The sequence below is a fragment of the Camelus ferus genome, chromosome 17 (genome assembly GCF_009834535.1).
Source record: "Camelus ferus isolate YT-003-E chromosome 17, BCGSAC_Cfer_1.0, whole genome shotgun sequence".
NCBI classification, from domain to species: Eukaryota; Metazoa; Chordata; class Mammalia; order Artiodactyla; family Camelidae; genus Camelus; species Camelus ferus.
The window spans coordinates 39,531,449-39,553,103 of record NC_045712.1 but is presented as its reverse complement, the minus strand read 5'-3'; the positions used below and the strand labels follow the sequence as shown (position 1 = coordinate 39,553,103).

The 21,655-nt window shown below is 56.0% G+C and overlaps 2 protein-coding genes across 8 annotated transcripts; one reads left to right on the top strand and one right to left on the bottom strand.

The window, feature by feature from the left end:
* The first annotated feature begins 5,694 nt into the window (after window positions 1-5,694).
* On the top strand, window positions 5,695-12,209 carry KLHL40 (kelch like family member 40). The gene is made up of 6 exons (XM_032459096.1): window positions 5,695-6,934; window positions 8,248-8,408; window positions 8,630-8,737; window positions 8,829-9,014; window positions 10,842-10,988; window positions 11,672-12,209. Exons 1-6 carry the CDS (start codon window positions 5,777-5,779, stop codon window positions 11,781-11,783), a joined length of 1,872 nt encoding a protein of 623 aa, XP_032314987.1. The 5' UTR covers window positions 5,695-5,776; the 3' UTR covers window positions 11,784-12,209.
* Window positions 12,210-12,426: 217 nt separating this feature from the next.
* HHATL (hedgehog acyltransferase like) lies at window positions 12,427-21,349 on the bottom strand. 7 transcript variants are annotated; one of them, XM_032459100.1, is made up of 12 exons: window positions 21,223-21,349; window positions 19,329-19,447; window positions 18,882-18,949; window positions 18,239-18,352; window positions 17,912-18,106; window positions 17,334-17,543; window positions 16,935-17,106; window positions 16,423-16,567; window positions 16,263-16,298; window positions 13,385-13,586; window positions 12,844-12,985; window positions 12,427-12,655 (listed from the first exon to the last, which is right to left on the bottom strand). In XM_032459100.1, exons 2-12 carry the CDS (start codon window positions 19,432-19,434, stop codon window positions 12,531-12,533), a joined length of 1,515 nt encoding a protein of 504 aa, XP_032314991.1. In that variant the 5' UTR covers window positions 19,435-19,447; window positions 21,223-21,349; the 3' UTR covers window positions 12,427-12,530. The 7 variants fall into 7 exon arrangements, with proteins under 7 accessions (XP_032314991.1, XP_006181394.1, XP_032314990.1 ...); XM_006181332.2 differs by having other exon boundaries at window positions 21,185-21,317; XM_032459099.1 differs by lacking the exon at window positions 21,223-21,349 and adding an exon at window positions 20,079-20,204.
* Between the last annotated feature and the right edge of the window lie 306 nt (window positions 21,350-21,655).

The following is a 21,655-nucleotide window of genomic DNA, read 5'->3' as shown; positions in this document are numbered from 1 at the left end:
AGTGACATTAGCCACATTTAGTGCATTCACAATGTTGTGTAACCGCCACCTCTATCTAGTTCCAAAACACTTTCATCCCCCACAAAAGGAAACCTCACAGCCAGTAAGCAGTTGCTCTCCTTTACCACCCCCAACCGCACACCCAGGCCCTTGGAAACGACCAATGTGTGTTCCGTCCCTATGGATTTACCTAGTTCTGGGTATTTCATATGAATGGAATTACACAGTTTATATCCCTTTTGTACCCGACTTTTCTCACTTAGCATAGTGTTTTTGAGGTTTCTCCACGTTGTAGCATGTACTGTTAGTTTGTTTCTTTTTATGGCTGAATAATAGATTCCGCTGTCTTTTATCTCTCAGTATGAGCAACAGGAATCACCCAAGAGGATCCCATGTTCCAGATGTGCATCCCTCCTCCACGTGGCACCAGCCAGACTTCTTGAAGACCAGGACCAAGCACCCTAGTCCACACAAGACTCTCCCTTTTGCCCGTTCTTCCAGGAGCTCAGACACCCAAATCAAATGGCCAAGTGGCGGTCTTGGCTTCCATCTGCATGAAAATATAATGTGTGCCCATGAAAACCATCCTTCCTTGGCTACTAAGATCTCTCAATCCGCAGAGCCCAAAACGCAAGAAGCAGCAGCAAAGTTCTGCCAGTGAGCAGAACTAGAGGAGAAGGGGGTCCCTCTCCCGCCCCCATCCTGGTTCTGGGACCCAGGGATCCTGAGAGAAACAAAGCCACATGCAATCTGGGCACAGGCTTAGAGTGCAGATTGCATCCAGCAGGCAACTCCCCAACCTTGCAAGGCAGAGTCTCTAGGCTGGTGTCATAACTGATTCCTCCCTAGACAACGTCACCCTCCCACAGCATCGGCTCCTCCTGGACGATGAGGAAGACCAGTGCACGCTGTAAGCAACAGCCCGACGCCACACAGTGCTGTTTTCTATAGATCCTTTGAAAATATCAATTTTTTTAAATTGAAGTTTTACTTGGGCAGAGTTGAAGCAGCCAAATATTTCTAGAAGTTTTTGTTTTTGTTTTAGCAAAAAACAGTCCCCTGCACCTCCTCCTTTCCAGCTCCCAATAGGCAAGCAGTTCCAATTCAGTTGGTATTTTTGGTGTTTTCATACCAGAAAAACACCTCCAACACCACTTCCCGATTTTTTCATTTCTAGGCATCAGCTATTGATGTATTTCTTCAACACTCTCATCACACACACAGACACAAACACTACACACACAGTTTCCTGTCCTCCTCCCAGCAGGGTTATATTATTATTTGAGGTTACAGTAATATTTCATGTATATATGATCATAGTTATAATTACATATACACGAACTATTACACTGATCTCAACCAAGCCATATAATAGAATATGATTCCACTTCCCTTCTTGCACAACTTTTTACTTTTGTCTCTTGTTAAACATGATTTACTTCAGTTTCTCTGTGCTTGTCACTGCTGCGTACCCAAACTCTCTGTCATAAATGCAGTTCTCCTTCCAGTACGTGCAAACACAGAGCCACCCAGTGTCTCCTGGCAGGGGAGGTGGGTCTCAGGCAAGCTGCGGGAGGAGAGCTCTTCCCTGGCTGTTTCTTGTTACTGGGCTCCTGATGAACCCCCCTTGCTGGTGATGCTGGCTTTGCCCAGTGTTGCTGGAGGGACTCCCGTTCAATTTGCAAGAGGAATGAGCCCACCCGAGCTATCTTCTGTTGCTAGGGTGGCCTCAGGAGACAGCAGGCCTGGGTCATCTTTTTTTGTGCGAGACGGGGTGTGTAAGACGTCCTGCCACTGCACTGTTCCTTCATCTGAGGGTCCCAACCCAATTCATCACTCTTTTCCCACCTTTCGGACTTGTCCTTTGATTGCCTCTTGCATTATTTCCAGGGTTTATAGTTGCTCTTAACAGGAAGGAAGATGGAATAAAGAGTCCCATATTGTCTAGGCCAGAAGTCATCTTTTCAATCATTTTTTTTTTTAAAGTAGAGCACCAAAAAGCTCATTGGAAACTCACCATGAGTGAAGTGACTCATTAACTGGAGGGCTCACTGTACAAAGATCTGACCAGATCGTTTCTTTGAGGCCCTCAGTTATTGATACCACTTTTTTTTTTTTTTTTAAATTCTTGGGCTGTCGGATGCCAGGAAAGCTGGGAGCATAAGTTCTGGTTTCAACCCTGGGGGAGGACTGTGATGTCCCAAGCACAGGAAGACTATTTAGGAGACAGATGTGAGTAGACCACCAAGTGTGACAAATGTCGGCCACATGAGGACATACAGCCTGGCTACTCAAGCAAATACTCGGCAGCCAAGTCACTTTCCAGAACCTTCGCCGGCTGGGCCTGCTCCCGCAGGGAGGGCAGCACACCTTGAGGGGTTTCTTGGCACGTTTGCAAGGTGTTCGCCGACCTTGGCAAAATGAGTGTAAATATTCTCCACAATTTCAGTAGGTATTTCTCCTAAATAAACCTTATGATGTGCCAAGATCCCTAAGAAGGCAGAACCCGAGTAGACTACCTGGATGAAGCTCAAAATAATGATCTGAGTCAAAGAAGTCAGAAAAACACCAAGGAAAAAGAGAACCTCCTGTGTAATTTTGCTTGTAGAAAACTTTAGAAAATGCAAATGAATTACAGTGACAGCAGATTAGAGTGTGGAGGCTGTGGGTATTATGGGGAGAGATGAGGGAAGGATTAAAAAAAGGGCACGAGGAAACCTGCGGGTGATGGATACGCTGCCTACCTTGACTATGGTGGTACCTACGTCAAAATTTATCAGATTGCTCACTTTAAATATGTACAGTTTACTGTGTTATTTATGCCTCAACAAAGGGTTTAAAAAATATGGTAGGACTGATCCCTATTTGCTGGTCATCTAAATTTCAGTTTCTGTAAAATGGGGAAAATGATACCAACCTCATAATTTGGGTGTGAAGATTCAAAGAGTAAAGATTAAAAGGATGCAGGGGGAGGGTATAGCTCAAGCGGCAGAGTGCATGCTTAGCATGTAGGAGGTCCTGGGTTCAAGCCCCAGTACCTCCTCTAAAAATAAATAAATAAACCGAATTACCTCCCCCCTCAAAAAATATAAATAAATAAAAATAGAAGATTAAAAGGATGAAATGAGATGACAGTTTCCTCTGATTCAACCCTCATCTGATCCCTGGGCATGTCCTGGGATGATAACAGACTGGGTGAGGCAGAGATGACACAGGACTGGCCATGACTTGATGACTTGAAATGGGGTGCTGGGTATGTGGAAGGTCAGTACATTATTCTTTCCCTGCAAATGTTTTTGTTTCCCATAATTATAATTAAATAAACACTGGCTCCCCGTTTCACTGAGTGGAAAAAACTGAAGTCTGTACACTGGCCAGACATAATCCCGAACTTACCTCTCTGCCCTTATCTCCTCCTACTCACCTCCTCGGTCATCACTCACTGGCCTCTTTCTAGTCCCTGGAACATGCCTCACGGCCTTTGTTCAAGCTGTTCCCCTCGGAATCCTCCTCTACCATCGCTTGAACCTGCTCAGATATAGTCCTCTCAGTGAGTCCATCCTGACTCTCCCATTGAAAATTGTTACCACCTCCCCACCATCACCTCCCAGGTCCCTTCCCAGCTACTTGTTACATAGCAGTTATCATCTGATGCCTTGTACAACTACTTATTTGTTGCTGTTCCCCTCTCCCAGATGAAGGGAAGCTCCAAAAAGACAGGAATTCTTGCCTGATGTGTTCACTGCTGAAGCCTCAACATTTAGTACAGGGCTCAGTAGGTTCTCGATGAATGGGTGAGCCACATATAAACATTCTAGTGGAACGTCTGGTAGGAAGCGAGCATCAGGGGCTTCATCATAATCTAAAAATACGCCACTGAGTCATCTGATAAATATAAGTTAATTGTTCACTCAGTACCTTCTGTCCTGGTCTTTGGAAAATGAGACTGTGACTGCTGGACATTTTTTTTGTTATTTGCAGGAAGCAGCAAGGTAGGGAGGGATTCCCACAGTCTTTGGAGGTGGGCAGGTCTGCTTTGAATCCTGGCTCAGCCACTTCCAGCTGTGTGACTTGGCCAAGTTGCTGAGCCTCTCAGAACCTGGTCTCCTCACTGATGGTGCTAATTGGAAATGCCATGCCATCCAGGGCCAGGCCAGGACAGAAGCCCTTGGGTGAGCCTTTGTCCTTTCCACAAGATGGACAGGACCACCTCCAGGAACTGCCCGGGTGCTGTGCCCCTCTGGGACCTGCTCATAGGGACCAAGCAATGGTTGAAAGAACTGATCAGGAGGGACAGGCAGTGACATTGCTGAAATCACAAAAGGGGAGGTGACTCAGTCCTGGCCAGCCTGAGGCCCCCTCTCCAATCCCTCCGCACCCCCCCCCCAGGTCTGAGGTTATAAACAAGTGACTCAGAGGGGTGATGGGAGAATGCCCCATAACAGTTCACATCGGTGTCTCGGGGGCTAAATTTAACCCACAGCTGCAGCCTCTGGCACTTTGGGAACAAGTTAATCTTGGTGGCTGAGGCTGGTGTGTGTATGCGTGTATGTGTGGAGTGGGGGAGGGTGGTCAGGAGTCCAGAGCAGGGTGGGCATAGGACTGGCTATCCTGAGCCTCTCCCCTGACCCCTTAGGTGCTAGACAGGGTGCTGGGGCCCCAAGGCCAGGCAGGCTCAGGCCAAGCTTCATATGACCGAGAACTAAGCACAGACAGCTAACTGGGAATATTCAACTCTGAGTGTTACTTTTTTGTGTTGGTTTTTTGATCCCTGGGGGTTTAAACACCTAGAACACCAGGAACACAGAACCTCAGTGCTTCCAAACCTCAGCAGAACTGAACTGAGGTCCTTCGAATCGAACTCGCCCATCTCCTCACCGTGCAGGAAGGGAAACTGAGGCTCGGAAGAGTGATCTGGCCTGCCCAGGCCCCACAGGCAAGAGGTGACCTTGTTTACACAAGGCGCCTTCTTGATATCTTGCATAGTCCAAGGAGGGTCTCAGAGCTGGGGCAGAAAGGGGGAAAAGTCTTCCCATTTTATTTATTTATTTATTTAAAAATATTTTTTAAATTTTAATTACTTTGTTCACTTTTTTAATTTCATTTTTGGTGGGGGTGTTGATTAATTTTATTTATTTATTTTTAGAGGAAGTACTGGGGATTGAACCCAGGACCTCATGAATGCTAAGCACACACTCTACCACCTGAGCTACACCCTCCCCCTCAAAGTCTTCTCATTTTAAATTTGGGGCCACAGGGTCCCCATGCCCAAGTTCGCTGAGCAGGAAACCCAAGCACACTGTGTCCAGGGCTGGCTAGAGTGAGATACACTCCCAGGAGGAGGATAGAGGCACAAGGGCAGTAAGCCCCAGAAGGCATGAAGGAAGGGAGACCCTGAAGAGGGACTTTAAGGCTCCCCACTTCTTGGACCTGAGGGGCAGAGTTTGGGTCATCCCCTCCCCTGAGGGACATCACAGGATCAAGGAACACAGTCAAGGCCTCACAGTCCTCCATTTAGAAATGAGGCAGGGAGGCCCTCATCTTTCCGGGAGGCCCTAGACACCCCGCCCCCGTCCCATGAGCCCCCGGGGCTGAGTCAAGGCAGCTCTGGGAGGGGGCCTCAGCTCAGCTGTCCCCTCTGCGTCATGTGCAAGAGGCCAGGCAGCTCGCCTTACAGGGCCCGGTCCACCTCTATATATAGCCTCGCTTGGACAGCTGCGTAGACTGAGCGCTACACAGCAGGAAGGCAGGGAGTGCGGCGAGGAGGCCACTCACCATGGCGCTGGGCTTGGAGCAGGCGGAGGAGCAGCGGCTGTACCAGCAGACGCTCCTGCAGGACGGGCTCAAGGACATGCTGGACCACGGCAAGTTCCTCGACTGCGTGGTGCGGGTGGGTGAGCGGGAGTTCCCGTGTCACCGCCTAGTGCTGGCCGCCTGCAGCCCCTACTTCCGGGCGCGCTTCCTGGCCGAGCCGGAGCGCGCAGGCGAGCTGCGCCTGGAGGAGGTGTCCCCGGACGTGGTGGCCCAGGTGCTGCACTACCTGTACACGTCGGAGATCGCTCTGGACGAGGCGAGTGTGCAGGATCTGTTCGCCGCGGCGCACCGTTTCCAGATCCCGTCCATCTTCACCATCTGCGTGTCCTTCCTGCAGAAGCGCCTGTGCCTCGCCAACTGCCTGGCCGTCTTCCGCCTCGGCCTCCTGCTCGACTGCGCACGCCTCGCCGTGGCCGCCCGCGACTTCATCTGCGCGCGCTTCTCGCTGGTGGCGCGCGACGCCGACTTCCTCGGGCTCTCGGCCGACGAGCTCATCGCCATAATCTCCAGCGACGGCCTCAACGTGGAGAAGGAGGAGGCCGTGTTTGAGGCGGTGATGCGATGGGCGAGCAGCGGGGACGCCGAGGCGCAGGGGGAGCGCCAGCGCGCGCTGCCCACCGTCTTTGAGAGCGTGCGCTGCCGCCTGCTGCCGCGCGCCTTCCTGGAGAGCCGCGTGGAGCGCCACCCTCTCGTGCGTGCCCAGCCCGAGCTGCTGCGGAAGGTGCAGATGGTGAAGGATGCACACGAGGGCCGCCTCACCGTGCTGCGCAAGAAGAAAAAAGAGAAGGGGAAGGAGGCAGCGGGGGCCAAGGCCTCTGACAAGGGCACAGCCGAAGCCAAGGCAGAGGAGGAGGAGGAGGCTGAGCGAATCCTACCCGGGATTCTCAATGACACCCTGCGCTTTGGCATGTTCCTGCAGGACCTCATCTTCATGATCAGTGAGGAGGGCGCAGTGGCCTATGACCCGGCCGCCAACGAGTGCTACTGTGCCTCACTCTCCACCCAGATCCCCAAGAATCACGTCAGCCTGGTAACCAAGGAGAACCAGGTCTTCGTGGCTGGGGGACTCTTTTACAACGAGGACAACAAAGAGGACCCCATGAGCGCTTACTTCTTGCAGGTGCCCGGCCAGCCCTGGGAGGGGGCTGCCAGTACTGGTTTCTCGGCACTGGGGAGCAGCCTTAGGGCCCAGAAGAGGCTTGTGTCTACTTGTTATGGAATGCCACTGGGTCTAGGATGAGATATAAACCAGGGAGGATGACTGACAGCCACTGCCTGAATGCTGAAGATAGTTAATAGGCAGTTAACAATAAGATGCATAACTTTTGTGTCTCAGTGTTGGGGACATACAAGCCCCAGGATGTTGGAGGCCCTAGCTCAGCACAGGGGTTGGAGTCAGGGAAAGTAAGAAGGAGCATGGTCACTATGGGCAGGGCTTTGCATGAGGAATGTGAACCAGAGTGTCCCAAACAAAGAGACCATCCTCCTTTCCCATTGCACAGATGGGGAAACTGAGGCCCAGGAAGGCCCAGGAGAGTAGGGTGCCTAGTCCAAGCTGTAATGTGACAGTGGGACCTCAGAGGGCAGAAGCGCTTTCCTGATGACTCGCCATGTCAGTTTAAGCCTTGCTAGCTGGGTGAAATTTGGAGACTTGGAGGAAAGGGTGTACTGCTTCAGCTAGGGGACGGTGAGCAAGGGATGGAGAAGGGAAGGAGCCTAGTGAGTGGTGTGCGCAGTGAGGCCAGCCCAGGTTTGAGAAGGGTGAGGGGCTGCTTGATGTCAGGGTTAAGTTGGGGGCAGGGGGGTGTGGCAGCTCCATCAGCCAAGGGACATTGTGGGCACATTGTATGTTCTCCCTGGGCTTCCATTTGTAAATGGGGATGCTAGTCTTCCTGCTTGATAAAGTTGTTTGAAGGTTAATTGATGGTTAAATAGTGTTCTTCAGCACAGTGCTCAGCCCTCAGAAAACTCTCCCCAAGGATGAGCCCCAAGTATGGTTATTCTAAGGCTGCCAGGGTGCACAGGGCTGCAGACTTACACTGCAGATTTTAAGGGGAGAGTGGCTGTTTTTGGACGTTCCCTGTGCAGTGGGAGGGTGTGGAAAACAGGGGGCGGGCAGGCCTCAATTCAGGAGTTGTACTGGGGAAAGGCCAGGACGGCAGCTAGACCTCCCTCTCAGAGGCCTCCTCTCAGCTGCGCATGGGTTGCCTATCACAGTGCTATAATGGTGGTCTCTGGGCACCTGGGGGGCGGGGAGACGCTCGGCTGTTCTCAGCCGGACAGGAGGGGCACCGTCTCCAGACACGGCCTCCAGGCCGTGCTGGCCCTACCTGGAGGTCCGGACTTCTCTGTGACCCGGGGGTGGCCGGAGCTGGGCTGGGACTGGGGTGGGGGCCGTGGGGAGCGATCGCTGACTGGCGGCCCGGCCCGCAGTTTGACCACCTGGACTCAGAGTGGCTGGGGATGCCGCCGCTGCCCTCGCCGCGCTGCCTCTTCGGCCTGGGAGAGGCTCTCAACTCCATCTACGTGGTCGGCGGCCGGGAGCTCAAGGACGGCGAGCGCAGCCTGGACTCCGTCATGTGCTACGACCGGCAGTGAGCTCGGGCTGGGGGCGGGGCTGAGGACCGGGCGGGGTCCTGGAGGCTCGGGGCGGAGGCGGCCTGGGCAGGGGCGGGGCGGTTGGCAGGTGGGGTGGGAGCACGGAGCTGAGAGGTCTGGGAGTTCCGGTACCGAATCGGGTACGCCCCAATGTGCGTTGGGCGGTGGATGCATGCAGAGATGGGGACTGACAGCGCCCTGCTCCCATCCCCTCCAGGTCCTTCAAATGGGGCGAATCAGACCCGCTGCCTTACGCCGTGTACGGCCACGCAGTGCTCTCCCACATGGACCTTGTCTACGTCATTGGCGGCAAAGGCAGCGACAGGTGAGGCTGGGGCCTGGAGTGAGTGCGGCTGCCTTGAGAGGCCGCTCTGCTCCTCCCTCCTCCCTCTCACTCACTGCCTCCTACCCAACAGGAAGTGCCTGAACAAGATGTGCGTGTATGACCCCAAGAAGTTCGAGTGGAAGGAGCTGGCCCCCATGCAGACCTCCCGCTCACTCTTTGGGGCCACCATCCATGATGGCCGCATTGTTGTGGCCGCGGGGGTCACAGACACAGGGCTGACCAGTTCAGCTGAGGTGTACAGCATCGCGGACAACAAGTATGGCTACTCCACTTTCCCCCAGCAGCCCCAGTACAGCCAGGGATGAAGGGCCCCACTGTAATTCCCTGGCTGTGTGGCTTTGGGCCTATGTTGGCCCTCTCTGTGTCTGCCCCGTCTTGGATCTCCACTGTTGCACTTGAACATCAGCACAGAAATAGCCCCTCTACCCCGATCAACCATGAAGTGGGTTCCTTCTCCCTACCAGGTTGGGTATGGGTTATGGCCAGTCTGGTCTGTAGAAGAGAGTGCCTAGGAGTAGGGGAGGTGACGCTACATTCCTCATTCAGAGACTCATATGAGGCTCTGGCCTGGCACTAGGGAAACAGCAGTGACCAAGACACAAGCTGCTCAGCCCTGGGAGGGCACGAATAAAACTGAGCTGTGGACCAGTTGGATTCAGCCAGCTAAAAGGGCTGGTGGGAGAAGGATACCCCAGGCAAAGGAAGGATGGTACCAAGATAGTTGGGAGAAAAAAGCCAGGCCCATTAGAGGAAAGGGCGTGGGTCAGGTTAGATGGAGTGTGGTGGGCGAGGTGAGGTGGAGGTGTTGGGTATTGGGCTGGAGAGGTGGTGAGCAGGCTGAGGGACTTTATCCTGAGAGTAATGAAATGCCTCTGAAAGGTTTTAAGCTCCCATCTGTGTTTTACTAAGATGCCTCATGGCAGCAGATATACAGAAGAGATTAGGGATTTCCCAGGAGGCAGGGGTGCAGCTGTATAGCAAGGGGTGACAGTGGCCTGGAGCTGAGGGTATGGCAGGGATGGGGCAGAGAGGCTGCACTGGAGAAAGATTTAGGCCGGGCCTTCACACGTGTGCACTAATCTCCTGGGGATCATATTAAAATGCAGATTATGATTCTCAGGTCTGGGGAGGGACCTAGGACCTAAGGGCATAGTTCTAACAAATCCCCAGGTGATCCTGATGCTGCCAGTGATCCGTGGACCACACTCAGTTGCAAGAGATTAGGAGATAGAAGACAAAGGATTTAGTAATTGAATGGATGGTGGGGGGTGAGAGGGAGAGGTGGATGACTTTGAGTGAGGTTGAGAGGTCACTAATTAAAGAACCACTGGAGTTAGGTAGGAAGAATGAGGGTCCAGTTGGGGACATGTGCATTTGGGGTGCCTGAGGGTGTCCAGGAGGAGCCCACTGGGGCAGAGACGAGGCTGAGCTGGAGGGTGAGATGTAGGAGTCAACAGTATGCGGAGGGGACAAGCTCCCTCAGGAGAGAGGGTGTCAGAGGGAGAAGCTGAGTTCCAAGCTGTCAAGGATGGCGGGGCAGATGCATTATTCAGGAAGGAGTCTGAGGAAGTGAGGCTCGGGAGGTGGGAGGGAAGAAAGTCACATCAGCCGACTGTCAGCAGTCACAGTCAGCGGACGTGGGCTCTGGATTCCAAAGCCCCCTGTGGTGGCTGGGGACCTGAGGGCAGTTTTGGAGGGTGGGATGAAGGCCTGACTTCAGGAGCCAGGGGAGGGGAGGGAAGATAGCCTAAGAGTCCTGGGCCACGAAGGGGAGAAGAGGGACTGAGGAAGCCAGAGTTGGTGCAGGAGCGAAGGTGGGACACTGGGGCGATCCCTGGTGGATGTCATGCAGCAAGTTGGATGGAATGACAAGGGGACAGTGAAGGGAAAGGGGAGGGGCAAGAGAATGCGGAAGAAGTAAAGACCAGAAGGTGTTCACTGAGAGGTCAGGAAACAGGAGGTTGTGCTGGGAGCATGGGTGCCTGGGAGTCAGATTTCGAAGGGTGCAGCTGAAGCTGTGGGTGCTGGCCGGGGACAGGCCCCCTGGATGACACACCCCCTCACGCACCCTCCTCCCCGCCAGGTGGACGCCCTTTGAGGCCTTCCCACAGGAGCGCAGCTCACTCGGCCTGGTCAGCCTGGCGGGGACCCTCTATGCCATTGGCGGCTTTGCCACGCTGGAGACTGAGTCCGGGGAGCTGGTTCCCACAGAGCTCAACGACATCTGGAGGTGAGCCTGGCCCCAGAGAGGTGAGGGGAGTCATGGCTGGGCCCCCAAGGAGGTGGCACCTGGCAGACTCATCTGTGGGCAGAGCTCATTCCTCTTCCAGGGAGCCCCGGGGAAGGGACAGCAGGCAGGCCTTGCTCAGCCCAGGGTCTCTCGGTTTGTTGGGAAAGTCTGGGCTTGCACTCGTGGCTCCACATCCTACTGTGGGCACTTATGGTGTCACAGCCGGGAGCCCATGCCAAGTTTAGGGCGTAGACCCACAGAAACAGGCTCCAGGGAGCAGAGAGCCAGACCTCTCCTCTCCCCTCCCCTCCCCTCCCCTCCCCTGGATGCTTGCCTTGAATTGGGTGGGAGAGCTGGGCCGGGATTGAGAAGGAGCTGGACCCCAGCCTCTCAGAGCCTTTGCTTTCCACAGATGGCTGATCCTTCCGGCAGGTGGAAGGAAGAGGTTTCAGGGGGTCTTCTTAGAGGGTTGAGTATGGAAATTCTCAGGAGGAGGGGTTTGGGGAGGTGCAGACCTTCCTGGAGGGAGGTGGACTTCAAAGAGTGTAGGATTCCCTGAGAGGTGGCCCTTCCTGGAATGCAGGGTGGGTGTTCTTTGGGAGTGGGCTCTCATTCCCAGGGTAGGGGCGCTCCCCAGGAGCTGACTGAGCTCCTCGTCCCTGTCCCCCCTCCTCCCACCCCAGGTACAACGAGGATGAGAAGAAGTGGGAGGGCGTCCTGCGGGAGATTGCCTACGCCGCAGGCGCCACCTTCCTACCTGTGCGGCTCAATGTGCTGCGCCTGACCAAGCTGTGACCCGCCCAGAGGGCCTGGCTGCGCTTCCCCGCCCCACGCTGCGGCCCACCCAGGCCTGGCCTCCTGGGGGAGGATCGGGGAGGAGTCTGGGAGACGCAGGGCCCACCTGGATCCCATCCCATCACGGTGCCTGAGGGGCTGCTTCAGCCACCCAGTGCTAGCCTTTCAGGCAGGGATGAGAAACTTCCAGCCTCTCTGGTATATCCTTTTCCCCCTGGTGTTCTTGGTCCATGAAGCACAACCTCATGGGTATATCCCAGGTACCCAGCCCGGCCTGGCTGTGCGTGCCGGTCACTTTCCCACAGGACTCAGTCTCCCCGGCTGTCAGATGGGGAGTGTTCCCATCAAGTGTACCTTGCAGCCTGGGTAAGTCTCCTCCTGTAAGAAGAATAAAGTGCCTTCCGAGCAGAGTGCTCAGGTCTGGAATCAGGTGCTCCAAGTGTCAGTGACCAGGTGGTTTGAAGATCTGGGGCTTCTGCATTCAGCTGTTGGGTCACCAAGGTCAGTGGTCTCTGCCCTCCACGTGTGTCTCCTCCACACTGTGTGCACCAAGAGCCTGACCCCCCTACCTCCTGCAGCACCTCATCCAGCAGGGACAGGGAGCCAGGAGACGGCTGGGGGAAGGGGCAGGGAACAGCCAAACCACAGTAGAAAAGTCTTTTATTCTATTGGTCAGGCTTCCTCTGGCCTGGCCTGGACCTGGGCCCAGGAATAGCTGAGCAGAGCCTGTCCCTCTTCCCTTTCCACCTACTCCAGCTTCTCTTTGTCCTGCTTCTGGTCCTCCTCCAGCGCCAGGGTTCGCTCTCGCTCCTTCACCAGCTGGACACCACAGTAGGTGACAAACAGGACAGCCAGTGTGGTCCGGGGGAACCCTGTGTGAGGAACAGGTCGTGGATGCCTGGGGGCACCCCTCTCCCCACCAACTCTTCTCTTCCCACTTGACTGGCCCTCCCTGACGAGTCCCTGAGGCGCTGGGGGTGGCGTGGCGGCATCTCAGAAGGTCACAGTCCTCGAGGTTGACGCCTGGCACATTCTGTATCCCCACACCCCTGTCCCTCACCTTTGAGTAGCAGGCGCTGGGCGACCATCTCTGTGAACTCAAGGCTGTTCAGGCTTACAAGGTTGTACATGACGATGGCCCAGAAGTTCATAGCCCCAAAGATGGCTCGGACCCTGCGGGACATCTGCTCCGACAGGGAGGCCTGCTCAGTCCAGGAAAGCATTGGCAGTGAGGCAAAAGGCCCAGGGAAAGAGGACATGGTGGGCCAGAGGCCTTGCCCACGTGGCCACCCAGGTCCTGGGGCTGTGCCTGTGTCTCTCAGAGTCCCAGGTCAGCTCTCCCTCATTGTTAAGGATGGGAAAACTGAAGTCTAGAGAGGGCAGGGCCTGACCAACACAGCCAAGCCCAGATGCCCCCCAACCCTGCAGAACGTAGGGAGGGCCAGGCACCCACAGGGGGAGCCACTCCTCTGACAACCAGGAGGGTGGTGGTGGGGAAGTTCTGGACTGGGAGCCAAGTGTGACTGGAAGACTCTAGAGAGCAGCAGTACCACCCCTTCCAGCGCGTCCGCCGTCCCCAGCCCCAGCCCTTCCCTGCTCACCTCAATTTGTGCTAGGGGCCCCCACACTGCCAGCTTCTGTATCCAGAGCTCAAAGTTGAGGCCAAAGCAGTTAAGGCATGACCACAGGTAGACAATATCACAGGGCCCGAGCCACAAGGTGGTGATAGCAAACGTGGCCACGGTGGCCCCCAGCTCCGGGATCACCGCAGAGTGCTCCCCGCCAATGTGGTCATACACGTACCTGCAGGAAAGGGGGGAAAAGGATACACAAAGGGGCTGCTTCCTCACCGCTGTCATCCTGGGCAAATTCAACATTCCGGGCCTCCGGTGGCTGTTCCTCCTCTACTCAACTTCAAAATGCAGAGAGCTCAGCCTCGAACTGCCTGTCTCCTCTAGCTTTCTTCATTCTCAGGTGATCTCATCCAGACCCAAGACTCCGAAACTCTATGCTGATAGCCCCAAATCTGTCTCTTTAGCCCAGTCTCTCTCCTGATGCATATGTTCCTCTGTTGCCAGACACCTCATGTGAATGACTGACACCCTCATCCCTGTCCAAACCCGCTTCATTCCCCTCTCAGCTGATGACACCTCCATGCTTTCAGTGGCTGGCCAGAAGACTTGGTACCATCTTGGATTCTCAATTCCCCTCTCACTCACATCCAATCCAGCAAATTCCACTTGATCCTGAGAACTGCTCACCAGCTCCACTGACACCACCCTAGTCCATCTCCTCTCACACAGATTATTGCAAGAGCCTCTTAAATCGTCTCCCTGCTTCTGCCTTGGCCCCTCCCATCCATCCTGAACACAGCAGCAATATAGGCCTCTTTTAAGGGTGTAACCAGGATCACCTCATTTCCACATCAAACCCTCCCACACTAGCTCATTTCAAGTAGAATAAACTCAACCACCTGACGGTGGCTAGAAGCTGTCACGTAGTCTGATTTCTGCCTCCCGCCCAGACCTCTGCATCCACCATCCTCCTCTCCTTCACTGTTCTCTCCCCTTAACTGGCCTTTCTGTCCCTCAGACACACACAGCTGGTTCCTGTCTTGAGGCCTTTGTACCTTTTGTCCCCTCTGTCTGGAATTCCCCAAATTTCCTTATCACTCAAGTCTCAGTTCAAATATCATCTGACAGAGGCCTGCCCAGACCCTAGCTGAAGAGGCTTCTATCCTGTGACACTCTTTTATTTATTTATGTATTTATTTTCTTCATAATGCTTACCACTCCTTAAAATTCTTTACATGTGTGTGTTTTACCTGTTTATGGTCTGTTTCTCCCCAATAGACTGTAAGCTCCATGAGTTCAGGGTCTTTGCCATGTTCACTGCTGTATCCCCAGTGCCTAGAACAGTGCCTATATTGGCACATAGTAGGTGCTCAATAAATATGTGTTAAATTAATTCAGTAGAAGACCCACTGTGTGACTGGCCTCTCCATTCCTTGACCTCATTTACGGTGGTTTCTTGAACACTCCCCCTCAGCAACCCTCTCCCATGGCCACACCCTAACTCTGTCATCACTTGTTTCCCTCCTTCCTAATCCCCATCCTTCACCCACCGCCTCCTGATCTGGCCCCCCAATTCCACTTCTTCAGTATCATTGACCCCCAGCCTTCCTTATCTTGCGACCGCCTCCTCAGCCTTCTTAACAGGCTTCTATTCAATGAGTCATCATTATCAATAACCTTAAGACCCTTCTCCATCATTTCCTCCTCCTCACCCATCTGGGAGAGCCCAGTCACCCACTATGCCCTCACCTGCACCCAAGACGCTAAGCCATGATGGGGAAAAGCTCACACCTTCACATATTAGAATCCATAAATCCACCACAGCCCACCCAACCTGGGCTGTCAATGCCAAGGTTTCTCTAGTCAGCTGCTTCTCCCAGGCTCTGCAGTGCCTACTCCACCCTCACCTCTCCTGCAAGTATGAGTGGGTGTGGTGGGAGACCTCGGAGGAGGAGGGGGGCAAACAGAGGCATCAGCCCCTGCATCGCTCAGCTGATGACCTTGCCTCCTACTTCATGGAGAAAACCGAAGCCTTCAGGAGGAATCACTCACCAGCCACTCTTCTGTATCCGCACTGGCTTTTCTTCCTCCTCCCTATCCCAAAGCCAGGCCTCTGCCTGGCACTGGTTCCATCGCCTCCTCTCTCCTCAGGGACCTCACTCCATCAGTCACCCTCCTATCCTGCATGGCCAACTTCTTCCTCTCTACTGAATAATTCCCCTTGGCATCCGAGCATGTCCCATTATTTCTGGTCTTTAAAACACACACTTCTCCCTTCAGCCACTCCTGTGTAGTCCCCTTCAGTACCAGGCTTCTTCCGGGAGTTGTCCACACAGGAACTCCCCTGTGATTCCTCGGTTTCCTCCTCCGACTCGCCTGCCCCTTCCCCTCCAGGGAAAGGCTGGAAACCTTCATGCCACCAACACTCAAGCTCAGTCTCCAGCTTCCTTGGCCCCAGCAGCATCTGACCCGGTTGCCCCCACCATGCCAGCATGGGACTCCCTTAGCTTCCAGGGTGTCCCACGTCCGGACTTTTCTCCTGCTCCTTTGACCACTTCTTTTGGGCCCTTCTGCTGGCTCCTTCTCCCCTCAACCAGAGTCCTTCCAGGCCCACAACTTTCTGGGAATCATCACTTTCTCCTTCCTCATGCACCCAATCCATGGCCAAGTCCTATCCAGGCTACCTGCTGTGTGTGTCCACTCCCACCATTTCTCTCACCTCCAGGGCCCCCACCGAAGTCCAAACCTCTGTCTTTCACCTAGACCTCTGCAATGACCTCCTTGTTCCCTTCTTACTTCCTTTGGCCCAGGGGTGACCTTTGAAAACTTGAACCGTTCTGGACACTGCCCTGCTCAGGCACCTGGAGGATTGGCTGTGACATACCCCCGCCCCACCCCAACTCACTTGCAAAGCCAGTCGTTGATGCCACGGTCAAAATGTCTGTGGGAAGAGAGCAGACGGGTGTGAATGGCCAGGAGCAGGGCTTCGGCGTCTCGGAGGAGAGGCCACAAGGGAAGGTGGGGATTCCCGGGGCCCGTCCCCGGACCTTAACACTCGCACTCACGTCTCAGCGAAGACGTAGAGCGCTGTGATGCACTTGGGAGGCCGGGGCGGGTCCAAGTGGTCGAGGCGTGCCACGGTGTTGACGACGCCGAAGAGGACGGCCGCCTTCACCCAGTCATACACCAGGTTTGAGTAGGCTAGGCCAGCTGGGGGTACGGGGTCGTCACTGCCTGGCGGGCATCACTCTGGCCTCCCTTCCCCAGACCCCCCCAAACCTCCCAGAAGCGCTGAACACCGCCCTCCGCTAAGCACACTCTCTCCTTGCGTCAGGGCCGCCGCCGGCACGGAGGCTCCGCCCACCCACTTCCGCGGGCTGGGGCTAGGCTCTGGAGGCCCGGGGAGACCCGGTTCCGCTGTGGAAATCTGCCCCAGGTCCTAGTGAGGTGGGTACACCTCTGGCCTCACAGGGCAAACCTACCTCCAAATCCTACGCATTTCAAGGAATAAGTCCCCGCTCCACCCACTCTTGGAGGAGTGGCCCCTGTCCCTGTTCTGGGCCCAGCGTGCACCCACCAAGGGCGCTGTCCGGGAGGCGGTGGGCGTACTTGAGGTCACTGGGGATAGTGAGGATGTAGAAGAAGTGGAAGAAGATGTCCACGGCCACGATTGCCACCATGCTGAGGACCGCCTGGGCCCGGATGCGCCATAGTTCACCCTCGGGTCTCACCGGGTCCATCTGGCTCACCTGGGGGATTCCAAGTGTCTGAGAGGGGAGGCAAACCCTGCGGGAGGGGTCCTGTCTGAGGGCAGAGTCGCCAACTAACTGCCTGGGGACAAAGGATGAGGGGAGATGCTTTTCATCCTGGCTGCCCTGCGGTTGGAGACACAAGCCACTCCGGTGTCCCAGGAGGGTTCACTACCTGCCAGGGGAGACCTAGTTCCGTGTTGGGAGCCTACGGGGTGTCCCCTCACCTGGGCGTGGAAGCGATCAAAGGTCATGATGGGCCCGAAGAAGAAGAAAGGCAGGTAGAAATTGTACTTGAGCAGGTCAGCTAGGGAGTAGCGGCGCTCTGGGTGTGCACAGCTCTCCAGTGCAAAGCTGATGCAGCGTAGCACCGTGAAACCGCTGCCCCCGTGAAACAGCACCTCTTGAAGATCAAAAGTCCCTGTTACAAACCCGCTCTGGATGGGAGAAAACAGGCCACCAGCTCACCAGGGTGCCCTTCATCTCTGGGAAGCCCACCCAGCTTCCCACAGGGGCCCAGCCTGGTCCTGCCATCTTCCTCTCTGCCAGTGCCGGTCAACGTTGGCCACCAAGGGCCAATTTCATGTCAAGTGCTGGGCAAGAGCAGGGGACGAGCTGGACCGTCCCTACTGTGGTGGAGGTGACCACCTTGTGGGCAGGGCATGCTCCGCAGTCAAAGACTTGAAGATAGGTGGGAAAGCGAAGGAAATGCTTGGGGAGGCTTGAGAGGCAAGGGTTTTAGATGGGTAAGAGGTTTGAGGTCCTGTCCCTGCACCCTCCACCCCTGCGCCACCCCAGTGCACACCTGCCAGGAGATCAGGGGGTCCAGTTTGAAGGAGGCGAGGCTGGCCAGGCCAAGGCTGAGACAGAGCCAGGGCTGGCCTGACAGTGAGACTACATAGAGGCTCACACAGTGGCCAAGTAGCAGCAGCAGGTACCAAGGGCCCATCGTGCCCACCACGGCCAGGACCCCATACACAGCATACATCCAGGAGCGGAGCTGTAGACAGGGAGGAGGCTTCATTTACCTCTCCATAGAAACAGAGGTGGGACCCCAGGATGGCTTCCCCACAACCCTTATAGCTGAGAGGGAGTTGGAAGGGGAGGCTAGGGTGGCTCAGGTCCAACTCACCTGGGGGGCAACCATGGTACAGAGTTTAGCAAACAGCACATGTCCGGAGAGGGCGAAGACAATGACGTTGCGGAAGGAGGTGAACCACATCACCCACTCAAAGTCGGCCACGTCCTGGGGCAGGCCAGGCAGGTTAAGGTGGGGTGGGGGCAGGATGGGCTGGCACTTGGGTTGGTTGGAGTCCCAGCACCTTCGCTGCCCCCATATTCTTCTTATGCGTTAAAGGAGAGCAATGGCTGAGGTCCCTCCTCCCCTGAGACGGGGAGGTGGAGAGGAATGACGGGCACCATGTGGGCTGCCATGCCCCTCAAAGCTCTCCCTCTGCCCATTGTGTTGCCTGACATTCCACAGTTACTGCATTGTTCCTGGGGAGTGTGGCGCTGGAGGCCCTGAAGAAGCACATTTGGATTTGTTTCCTAAATAAGCAAGGTCTGGGGCAGGCTTGATGTGGCCCCAGGAGGACAGAGGAGGGGCCGGTGAGAAACTGAAGCTGCTGAAGTTCAAGCCAGAGACCCTCCCCATGGCGAGCCCTCTGTAATGTGGGACCATCTGGAATAGGGGAAAGTCGGGAAGGGTTTGGGACAGGAGAGATGGGCCAGGGTCAGGGACCCCAGTCTGGAACCCTGGGGTGTGGGGGACCTACCATCTTCCGGCCAATGTACTCCCAGCCAGGTCGCACAGACTCCCGGAAGGCCTTCCTTTTGGCCCCATCTGAGAACAGAGTGTGGCCTCAGGAGGAGGGGCCCCTTCACACACAGACACCCATGTCTGCCTCTACAGCAAGGCAGACCCCACTGTGGAGGGAGGGGACAGGGTCTGGGTCTCTCTCTGCCTCTGCTGTTCTCTGGGTCTCACTGTGTGTCTAGGGCCAAGTCTCTGAGTGTCCGAGGCTCTGGCTCTGGCTCTGTCCAGGTCTCTGTGCTTCTGCATTTGAGTCTCCCGGTAACTGCATCTGGCTCAGCCTACTCCTCAGGGCCCAGGGACTACCTTGGCTCTGGAGGCTTTAAGTTTCTGGTCTTGCTGGGTGGAGCCCTGAGACCCCCCAGGGTAAGAAGATTCCCACCCTGCTGCCCTGGGGCCCAGCTGTTACCTTGTGAAGCCTCCAGGAGGCCCCGGCCAGCATAGGCTAGGGCCCCGCTCAGCACCAGGGAGTACAGGCCCAGCTCCACCGCGGGCAACGCTGTCTTGATGCCCATAGCCTGGATGGGGCTGAGGGAGACAGATAGGGTGAGGGTACTGCTGCCCCCAAGCCCTGCCTAGCCCAGTTCATGGTCCCCCACTGAGGTGGTGGGGACCTCGTCCTGAAGAGAGACTGCCCCTCCTGCCCCCTGGGGACCTCATGCCATCATTCTCCCCTCCCATCCCCAATGCCTTCCAGGCCCCTACCAACCATCTGGTGTCCCATCCAAGCTGCTCCTGCCCTTCCCATTGATGGCTCCTGAAAGCATCATCTTACTCTCAGCCTGCCTTCCTCACCTTCATTTACTTCTACATACTTTTCAGGTGAGCCAGTCCCCAACCGCTGCTCAAACTGCTCCTCCAAGGCCTCTGATAACTTTCACATGGTGAAACTCCTTCTGCATTACCTCAATCATATTTCTGGCCCCCAGAGTCTTTACTCCCCTCAGTAAGTCTCCCTCAACTCCTGACAAAGCCCCACCCCTCTGGGCCCCTTCTTGATTCCCATACCTCTCCTGATCTGCCTTTACTTCCCGGGACATCCCCAGGTCCTGCCCCAGCACCAAGCCTCCACCCCTCTCATTCAGGCTCTAGCTTCTCCCTGACCCCCATTACTCCAGCCAGCCCCTGAGCCCCAGCCTGCCACGTCCCTTGTTCCTGCCTGTGTCCGTGGCCACACAGGCCCACTCTCTCAGTGCTCTGTCTTCAGGCCCTGGCTGCTGGCTGGAGGCTGTGCTATTTGAAGACGTGCCCTGGGGTATTGGGTGTGCGGCCAGGCTGGGTCAGGCAGACACCAGGGCGTGTGCTGGCTGCTGTCCAAGGTGCTGACCGGTATTGGGCTCAGGATGAGCCTGGCCACTTCCTCCTGCCAGGGCCTAGCCCATTCCCAGGAGTCCTGCTGGGCTATCCCTGGGACCTCAGCTAGCACCTATGCCCTCTCTACCCTTCTCCGGCCTGATCCGGGGCCTTTCCAAGGGCCCCATGCATTACAGACTCAGGGTCCAAATTAAAGGGAGGAACATGTCTAGGCATCTTCTCGGGCTGGGCTGAGCCAAGAGGTGACTGTCATGGCCCTGTCTCCTGCCCCAGATCCTCCCCCAAATCTCCCTCACCAACTCTGAAACCAGCTCTCCTAGGCCCCCACAGTTGGGATTCTCCCCATTACACAGATGGAGGAGTTATGAACCAGAGAGGGGCAGGGACCTGTCAAGGTCACACAGCGGACCTGAGACAGGATTGAGTGTTCTCAGTGACCACCCCAACTCCCACCAGAATCTCAGATTGGAGAAGACCGTCCACTGCCCCTGCCTCTGCCCCTACCAGGGGGCTTCCGGACCTGACTTGTGCACTGCTGGCCTGAGGGCTGAAGCACCTCCTCATGGGCTGGGTGCGGGTAGGGAGGCCCTGAGGATTGGGTTAATGGAGCAGAAGCTTGAAACCGGAGCACGGAGAAGAGCCCGCGAAATAGCTTTGTCAGCTGCCTCCCACTCACCACTTTCCAATTTTAGCTCCCCATGGCCGGTGCCGGGTGTCCCCAGTGAGGCCTCTGTGAGCAGGGCCAGGGCTGGCCCCTGGCCTGAGACCTCTCCTGATAGACCCCCGGACCTGGGTCAGTCTGTGGACATAGGAGTGCCCCCTGCCCCCTGTCCACCTCAGGTACACCTAGGGCAAAGCCCACTTTGGGGCCTGAGGTCGGATGAGAGGCTTGGGGTGAGCTCCACGGGTCTCAAGGACCCCAGAGTGGCTCCATCTTTGGCTAGCACTGACCTTGAGGAGGCTGTGAGGGACCCTGGCACACTGCCCACCTTGGGCTCCGGGGTCCTGCGTCCAACTGCGCAACCGTCCGACCAGCTGGGCTCTGGGGCCACGGTGAGGCGTGTCCAGCCCTGGGGTCCCCACCCCCTCGAGGCTATGAACGGTGAGTGGTGACAGCAGGAGGAGCCGGGGAGGAGGAGGGCAGGGAGGAGGTGGCCTTCCTGGAGCGGAGCTGAGCAGAGTGGAGCAGAGCCGAGTGCTGCAGAGCTGCTGGCCACAGGGAGCCGCAGGGAGGATCGTGGGGGGAGGGGGGAAGGGGTGGCCAGTGGCATAGGCTCTGACAGGGACACCTGGACCTCACTTCAACCTGCTTCCTCTGGGCTGTAGAGCCTGCATCTCCCTCTCTCTGCTGGCCAGGACTCCCCTCTTCCAGGAAGCCTTCCAGGTGGCTCCTGTTGGCCTCTCCAGGCTTGTGAGCCCTTG